At 33.5% G+C, this 9,200-nt stretch overlaps 1 protein-coding gene across 1 annotated transcript; it reads right to left on the bottom strand.

Annotated features, from left to right (window-relative positions):
* Positions 1-1,171: 1,171 nt before the first annotated feature.
* On the bottom strand, positions 1,172-2,279 carry LOC121366992 (arrestin domain-containing protein 3-like; the record flags this gene model as incomplete). The annotated part of the gene is made up of 1 exon (XM_041491205.1): positions 1,172-2,279. A coding segment is annotated over exon 1 (1,108 nt), but the record flags the coding sequence as incomplete, so codon positions are not given.
* Between the last annotated feature and the right edge of the window lie 6,921 nt (positions 2,280-9,200).

Here is a 9,200-nt window from a genome sequence, read left to right as displayed (position 1 = left end):
ATATCCTCATAATGAGGTGGTGGAAGGGATAGGACACAGGAGATGAGAGGACTGAGGCATTAGCTGATGTTGTAGCATGGAATAGTGTATACCTACTGTTGTAGCTTGGGGTGATCAATGAGGAATGGAATGGCTACTTGAGTAAGGTTCCAGTCCTTAAGCTTGTTGGAGTGGCAGTGTACATATATAGAAACATTACCTAACCTAGTTATATACTTTAACATTTCAACATTGAGCACTATTCGTATATATGATCATCATCACTAATTATAGATACTTAATTGATAATAATAAATAAATGTTTAGTAGGCAGCTAGTATAAGGATTCTTTAGAGAAGAATTAAATAAATTAAATAGTAAATGATGGACCTTACAAAAAACAGAATGATGAAGATGACACTTAGAAGAAATCTTCTAAAGTAAACACCAACCTGACTGAACCTGTATATATTTTATATACTGACAACAGTGACCAAATTTGGCTATCATCTTCCATATCATTTATGGTGGCTTCTGTAATGATGTATCTCAGTAGCACCCCTTAAATATCCATCATTATCTATTGAGTATCCATCTTATGAATACTAATAAGTACTCAATTGATACTGATGTTTTCATACTATAGTTAAAACTCTAAAACCATTCAATTAATTAATTAAAATACAAAACTGTTTTAGAGATGTTTTAACAGTAGTCCTTTTTCACAAATCAGGTCACAAATGCTTCCACAGAAGTTCATAGTCCTTATCGCAGATCAGGTCACATGTCCTCTAAAAAAGAAGACAAAATTAATAATGAATAAATAAACAACAAAAAGATAAAAATTATATAGTATTTTATTTTATTCATATTTTCTCAATTGGATCAATAAAAACCAGGAGAGAATGAGGTTCCAGTCCTTGCTGTGGTGGTAGTGAAATATAACAAATCAAAGAAAAGAATAACAACTTATTTTTAAATGGGCCAAGAACTACATATATTTCAAAGTATATCAATTCAATTTAAGTATACTAAAAGAAACATAACACAAATATATTATTTGCATAGACATACTTTAATATCAATTAAAGAAAGGACAAAATGGTAAGCACATTAAAATAAACAAAGATATTGTAATTGATTTTGTTCATATTTTTCTTTATTGGGTCAATAAAGCCAGGAGGAAGTTGACTTGATGATTTGTCATCATAACATGGAGGTGGTGGAGGAAATGGATCAAGAGGGATAGATGCAGGAGGAGGAAAGGGCTGGGGCATTGGCTGTTGTGGCATAGCATAGGGAATACCTCCTGGTTGTGACTGGGGTGGTGGCACAAGTCCCAGTCCTTGTTGTGGTGGCATTGTTGGTTGTGGACTAGCCTCTGTTCCTGGCAATGGTACATTACCTAATACTAATGGAAAATCAATAGTTGGATTAATAGCCCACGATATAGCAGCTTTTACTCGTAAGAAATAGTATACTTGAAGGATACCACAATTTATTGATGTGACAGGTGTAGCTAGTACAATAAGAGGTGGAGGTTGCCATACTGTTGTGTTGTGAGCAGGTACTGGTTCACTAGCAATATAAGTTACATCAATTCTATCATAGCGATGATGACCTTGAGCTGTATAATGTACCACTTTATGAATAGAAGCAACAATCTGTCGTACTTCACGACTACTTCCATTTTCAACAGATACTTCCACAGGAATACTATCTTGTAGAATACAATATCCAGTACGAGGTGTACGAGCTGTAATAACAATAGGACCAGAAGCACAACACAAACAACAAAGTGTCTTTTGTACCTCCATTGATTTTGGCTGCAATAAATCAGGACGATTTATCTCAACCACATTCACTACCTTAATTGTAGTTTCACAAATAATATCAGGCTTTAGCAGACCCTGTATTACTCTAGCTTCTATTGTGTACTTTATTAGACCAACTGCACCCTCATAAGAAGCTGGTAAATTGTTTCCGACCAACTGAAGAGAAAAAGGAAACTGATAACTGCCAACAGGAAATTGACCACCTCCAGCTGAAGTATCTTTATCCCAGACGCGTATAAATGTGTTCAGATAATCTTCATGAGATGTGTAATAGTCAGTACGTTGATTATCGCCAGTTCCACTAGTTTCTGACCAATGGACGTGAGCAAAACCAATAATCTTAACTTGAATAGCTTTGTAATCTTTAGGTTCATCGTTAACAGCGAATACTGTTCCTGTGACAGTCATACCAGGAAAGTAGACTCCCTGAGGTGGGTAGTTGAGCTGTAGTTGAAAGTCCTTCATATTAAACAGCTATAGCAAAAAACGCCTTGTGGCAATAATTATACATCAAATATTCTGGCTAATGACCACACCTCCAGATTCCAGTATCTGGCTTATTGGATAATAATTATAATTATGAAAAGCAGCTAATGTCTCAGTCCCTCTCCTCTTCCTGCACCTATTCCTTCCACCACTAGTATGTTTATATTATAAGGACATTAATTGTTGACCCCATCAAGAAGATAGAAACAAAGTGAATACAATTAAATTATTGTTATAGTTAAAATAAAAGATTCATAAAATGTACACATTGTTTGAATATCCATCTTATGAATATTAATAAATACTTAATTCATACTGATGTTTTCATACTAAAACCTGAAGCTAAACTATAACTTTTAAAGGATAAAGGTTTAAACAAAACCAACAATATATTAACTTGAATAGCTTATTAATCTTTAGGTTCATTGTTAACAGCAAATACTGTTCCTGTGACAGTCACACCAGGAAAATAGATTTCCTGATGAGGTGGTTAATTTAGCTGCAATTGAAAGTCCTTTGTAGTTTTAACTGTAAACAAATATTGTTCCTAATGGTATATTAAAGGATGTAATTAATCTTTTTATACATGACTGCTTCCAGGTTGCTTTGCACTGATACAATATGACAATAATCAATAATGTTACTGACGAATTATTTCATGACAGTAGTATAGTCTAAGTTAACTCTTAAAACACCAAACTTAAGGCAGTGCTATGAATGTCATATATATATATATATATATATTTGTATAGTTAGATATAATTCTATTTATTTAGCAATTATTTGTTTAAGATCGAAATTAACAATGTTATGTGAATATTAAACCAAATTCTTGAATAATGTAAATAAAATTAAATGATAACAACTAAACAGCTGGATTGTATCCATGATATTGATTTTATAATACAATAATATATCAAAAATAAGTAAATCAATTCAATGAGGAAAGATAAATGGTTTATTTTATATCTGGTAAATATTTCTGTAAATGACAGCTGAATGGCTAAAAAATGAAGTAATAATAGAATGTGCAGATTAATATCATGTCAAAATAAAAGACATTTATGATAACAATGATACAGTCGCAAAGAATAATGGAGAATACAATGTTAATGAATAAGTGAACCTAAATTTGTCACCATAAATTTTATGATGGATAAAATAAATGTGCTGGGTTTAATTTAAGAGAGGTGTGGCTTCTGTAGCCGTTTCTGAGGATAATTGTAGTGATGATTTTATCGGATTTAGATGCTGGTGAGTGAATTAACCAACTAGTTAGACACCTATAAAAGACAATAACATCAACAGTACATATTAACATACAATAATATGTGCTAATAAATGTATACTAAAAGAATATAACATGAATATATTATTTGCATAGACATACTCTAATATCAATAAATGAAAAGGACGAAATGGTAAGCTTATTAAAAAATAAACAAAGATATTGTAATTGATTTTGTTCATATTTTCTTAATTGGGTCAATAAAGCCAGGAGGAAGTTGACTTGATGATTTGTCATCATAACGTGGAGGTGGAGAGAGAAATGGATCAAGAGGGATAGATGCAGGAGGAGGAAATGGATCAAGAGGGATAGATGCAGGAGGAGGAAAGGCCTGGGGCATTGGCTGTGGTGGCATAGCATAGGAATACCTCCTGGTTGTGGTTGGGGTGGTGGCACAAGTCCCAGTCCTTGTAGTGGTGGCATTGTGGTTGTGGACTAGCTTCTGTTCCTGGCAATGGTACATTACCTAATACTAATGGAATATCAATAGTTGGATTAATAGCCCATGATATAGCAGCTTTTACTCGTAATAAATAGTTCACTTGAATATATCACAATTTATTGATGTAGCAGGTGTAGATGGTATAACAGAGGTGAAGGTTGCCATACTGTTGTGTTGTGAGCAGGTACTGGTTCACTAGCAATAGTAGCTACATCAAGTCTATCATAGCGATGATGACCTTGAGCTGTATAATGCACCAGCTTATGAATAGAAGCAACAATCTGTCGTACTTCACGACTACTTCCATTTTCAACAGATACTTCCACTGGAATACTATCTTGTAGAATACAATATCCAGTACGAGGTGTACGAGCTGTAATAACAATAGGACCAGAAGCACAACACAGACAACAAAGGGTCTTTTGTACCTCCATTGATTTTGGTCGCAATAAATCAGGACGATTTATCTCAACCACATTCACTACCTTAATTATAGTTGCACAAACAGTATCATGCTTTAGCGTACCATCCTTTATTACACTAACTTCTACTGCATACATTATTTAGACCAAATGTACCATTATGAGAAGCTGGCAAATTGTTTCCAACCAACTTAAGAGAAAAAGGGTAACTGATGACTGCCAGCAGGAAATTGACCACCTCCAGCTGAAGTATCTTTATCCCAGACACGTATAAATGTGTTAAGATAATCTTTATAAGATGTGTAATCGTAAGTATGTCGATGTTCGCCAGTACTAGATTCTGTCCAATGGACGTGAGCAAAACCAGTAATCTTAACTTTAATAGTTTTGTAATCTTTAGGTTCATCATTAACGGCGAGTACTGTTCCTGTGACAGTCATACAGGAAAGTAGACTCCCTGAGGTGGGTAGTCGAGCTGTAGTTGAAAGCCTTCATATTAAACAGCTATAGCAAAAACGCCTTGTGGCAATAATTATACATCAAATATTCTGGCTAATGACCACACCTCCAGATTCCAGTATCTGGCTTATTGGATAATAATTATAATTATGAAAAGCAGCTAATGTCTCAGTCTCTCTCTTCCTGCACCTATTCCTTCCACCACTAGTATGTTTTATATTATAAGGACATTAATTGTTGACCCCATCAAGAAGATAGAAACGAAGTGAATACAATTAAATTATTGTTATAGTTAAAATAAAAGATTCATAAAGTACACATTGTTTGAATATCCATCTTATGAATATTAATAAATACTTAATTCATACTATGTTTTCATACTAAAACCTGAAGCTAAACTATAAATGTTAAAGCATCAAATTTTAAGCAAAACCAACAATATATTAACTTGAATAGCTTCATAAGGTTCATTGTTAACAGCAAATACTGTTCCTGTGCAGTCACACCAGGAAATATAGTATTCCCTGATGAGGTGATTAGTTTAGCTGCAATTGAAAGTCCTTTGTATTTTTAACTGTAAACAAATATTGTTCCTAATGGTATATATTAAAGGATGTAATTAATCTCATTATACATGCCTGCTTCCAGGATGCTTTGCACTGATACAATATGACAATAATCAATAATGTTACTGATGAAATATTTCATGACAGTAATATAGTCTAAGTTAACTCTTAAAACACTAAACTTAAGGCATTGCTATGAATGTCATATATATATATATATATATATATATATATATATATATATATAATTTGTATAGTTAGATATAATTCTATTTATTTAGCAATTATTTTGTTTAAGATCGAAATTAACAATGTTATGTGAATATCAAACCAAATTCTTGAATAATGTAAATAAAATTAAATGATAACAACTAAACAGCTGGATTGTATCCATGATATTGATTGTATAATGCAATAATATATCAAAAAATAAGTAAATCAATTCAATGAGGAAAGATAAATGGTTTATTTTATATCTGGTAAATATTTCTGTAAATGACAGCTGAATGGCTAAAAAATGAAGTAATAATAGAATGCGCAGATTAATATCATGTCAAAATAAAAGACATTTATGATAACAATGACTGATACAGTCGCTGTGAATAATGGAGAATACAATGTTAAGATTTGAATTAATAAGTGAATCTAAATGTGTCACCATTAATTTTGTGATGGAATGTGCTGTAAACAGTGGGTTTAATTTAAGAGAGGTGTGTGGCTTCTGTAGCCGTTTCTGAGGATAATTGTAGTGATGATTTTATCGGATTTAGATGCTGGTGAGTGAATTAACCAACTAGTTAGACACCTATAAAAGACAATAACATCAACAGTACATATTAACATACAATAATATATGCTAATAAATGCTATACCAAGGTAGGTAGTGTATTTTTAGATTACTTTTTTATGTCGACATGGACAGAATATAATTGTCTCTTTTCTTGTAAGTCCTCCAGACATATTGCACAAGACTACAGGAGAGAGAGCTCACACTTATAGGATTAATGAAGACTTTTACAAATATGTGACCTGATTGCAATAAGGGACCACTTCTGTCAAATCATTTGTCACATGATTTGTGATAAGGAACCACTGTTTAAAACGCCTCTAAATAAGTTTTATATACAGTACAGTTACTACACACACACACACACATATATACACAACTATTTATGGTAACTAAAACTTTTTGTGAGGTGTTTTAAGTGGTTCCTCTTCACAAATCATGTAACAAATGTTTTGACAGAAGTGGGTCCCTTATTGCAAATCAGGTCACATATATATTTAAGAATTGAAAATACATGAATGATATAATTATGTCACAAAAAGAAGGAATAGAGGTCAAATTACCTCATGGGACTGTCTCTTTACTATCAAACTTAGATGTGAGCTTCACCTACAGCAACACATATAAGAGTGACAGTCATAACATGATCATTTAATAGACATCATAGCAATATAACACAACAGCATATTTAGTATATACTTACAGATATAATGTAAACAAAACTCTATTCTCAGAGCCTAATTTGCATACTGCTTTGGGTTTAGCTACATCTTTCTCTATGACTTTAAGAGGCTAGTAAACTTGTATTATATACCTTATTGATCATGAATTATCCACAAGGAAACATTTTATTAACATTTATACTAACAGAATATAACATGAATATATTATTTGCATAGACATACTCTAATATCAATTAAAGAAAGGACAAAATGGTAAGCTTATTAAAAATAAACAAAGATTTTGTAATTGATTTTGTTCATATTTTCTTTATCGGGTCAATAAAGCCAGGAGGAAGTTGACTTGATGATTTGTCATCATAACGTGGAGATGGAGGAGGAAATGGATCAAGAGGGATAGATACAGAAGGAGGATAGGGCTGGGGCATGGTTGTGGTGGCATAGCATAGGGAATACCTTCTGGTTGTGGTTGGGATGGTGGCACAAGTCCTAGAAGAGGAAGAGGTTCAAGTCCTTGTTGTGGTGGTGGCATTGCTGGTTGTGGACTAGCCTCTGTTCCTGGTAATGGTACATTACCTAATACTAATGGAATGTCAATAGTTGGATTAATAGCCCATGATATAGCAGCTTTTACTTGTAATAAATAGTTCACTTGAAGGATACTACAATTTATTGACGTGGCAGGTGTAGCTGGTACAACAAGAGGTGGAGGTTGCCATACTGTTGTGTGTGAGCAGGTACAGGTTCACTAGCAATAGTAGCTACATCAAGTCTATCAAAGCAATGACGACCTTGAGCTGTATAATGTGTAATGATAAGTACGTTGACGTCGCCAATTTCACTAGATTCTGTCCAATGGACGTGAGCAGAACCAATAATCTTAACTTTAATAGTTTTGTAATCTTTAGGTTCATCGTTAACAGCGAGTACTGTTCCTGTGACAGTCATACCAGGAAAGTAGACTCCCTGAGGTGGGTAGTCGAGCTGTAGTTGAAAGCCCTTCATATTAAAACAGCTAAACAGCTATAGCAAAACGCTTGTGGCAATAATTATACATTTCAAATAACACTGAAGAATATTTAAGGTCCACAGTATCTCAAAAGAGACTAATAATGTAGTACTAATGCACACACACACAAGGAGTGTGCTGATAAGGTAAATTTATTAAGTATCGCAAAGTATTTTGTAACCAGCAATGAGAGACGTGCAAACTATTTTGGACATTATTAACATATTTTATTAGGTCATGTACATATATGTCATTTCTTTAATCAGTCATAATCATCTGTTATCATTTAACATAATTTTACAAGGTTTTCAAACTAAAACTTCTGGGAATGCAACCCCCTGCTCATGGAAACACTTATTACTACTGATAACATTTTGGCCCACCTAATCCCTACTATTTTTCTATCCCTATGGGAAGGCCATTACCTCACTGGGACTTGTCTCTTTACTATCAAACTTAGATGTGAACTTCACTATAGCAACACACATAAGAGCATAGGTGTAGGAACAGGGGGGCACAGGGGCACGTGCCCCCCCCAATATTTTGGTATATTGTGAGATGGTTTCGCAATCAACTGATTTAGATTAGCCACTTTTCAATCCTATCCTCATAATACAATTTACAGCTGTAGATGCACATTTTATGTAAAAACATTTTAAAAATTTTTGTCAGTGTAAACGACAGACGGGTTATTTGGTTGTTATTGAAGTACTTCACTGTTAAACTAAACAATGTTAAAATGTTTACATATGTGCCCCCCCCGAATGACAAAATTGTTCCTACACCTATGAAGATGACAGTCACAACCATGATCATTTAATAGACATCATAGCAAATTTAGTATAATTTATGCTTACAGATATAATATAAACAGAAACTCTATTCTCAGAAATTGCATGCAGCTTGGGTTTTAGTTACATCTTTCTCTATTGACTTAAGGAAGCTAGTAAATTTGTATTATAATATGCCTTATTGAATTATACCTCCACTGATTTTGGCTGCAATAAATCAGGACGATTTATCAACCACATTCACTACCTTAATGTAGTTTCACAAAGGTGGTATCACGCTTTAGATACCATCCTTTATACTCTAGCTTCTATTGTGTACTTTATGTTCGACCAACTGTACCATCATAAGAAGCTGGTAAATTGTTTCCAACCACGTAAGAGAAAAAGGAAACTGATAACTGCCAACAGGAAATTGGACCACCTCCAGCTGAAGTATCTTTATCCGAGACAACGTAT

Source organism: Gigantopelta aegis, unplaced genomic scaffold, assembly GCF_016097555.1.
Source record: "Gigantopelta aegis isolate Gae_Host unplaced genomic scaffold, Gae_host_genome ctg8221_pilon_pilon, whole genome shotgun sequence".
NCBI classification, from domain to species: Eukaryota; Metazoa; Mollusca; class Gastropoda; order Neomphalida; family Peltospiridae; genus Gigantopelta; species Gigantopelta aegis.
Note: the sequence above shows the minus strand (reverse complement) of the source record. Positions and strands in the feature narration are given on the sequence as shown.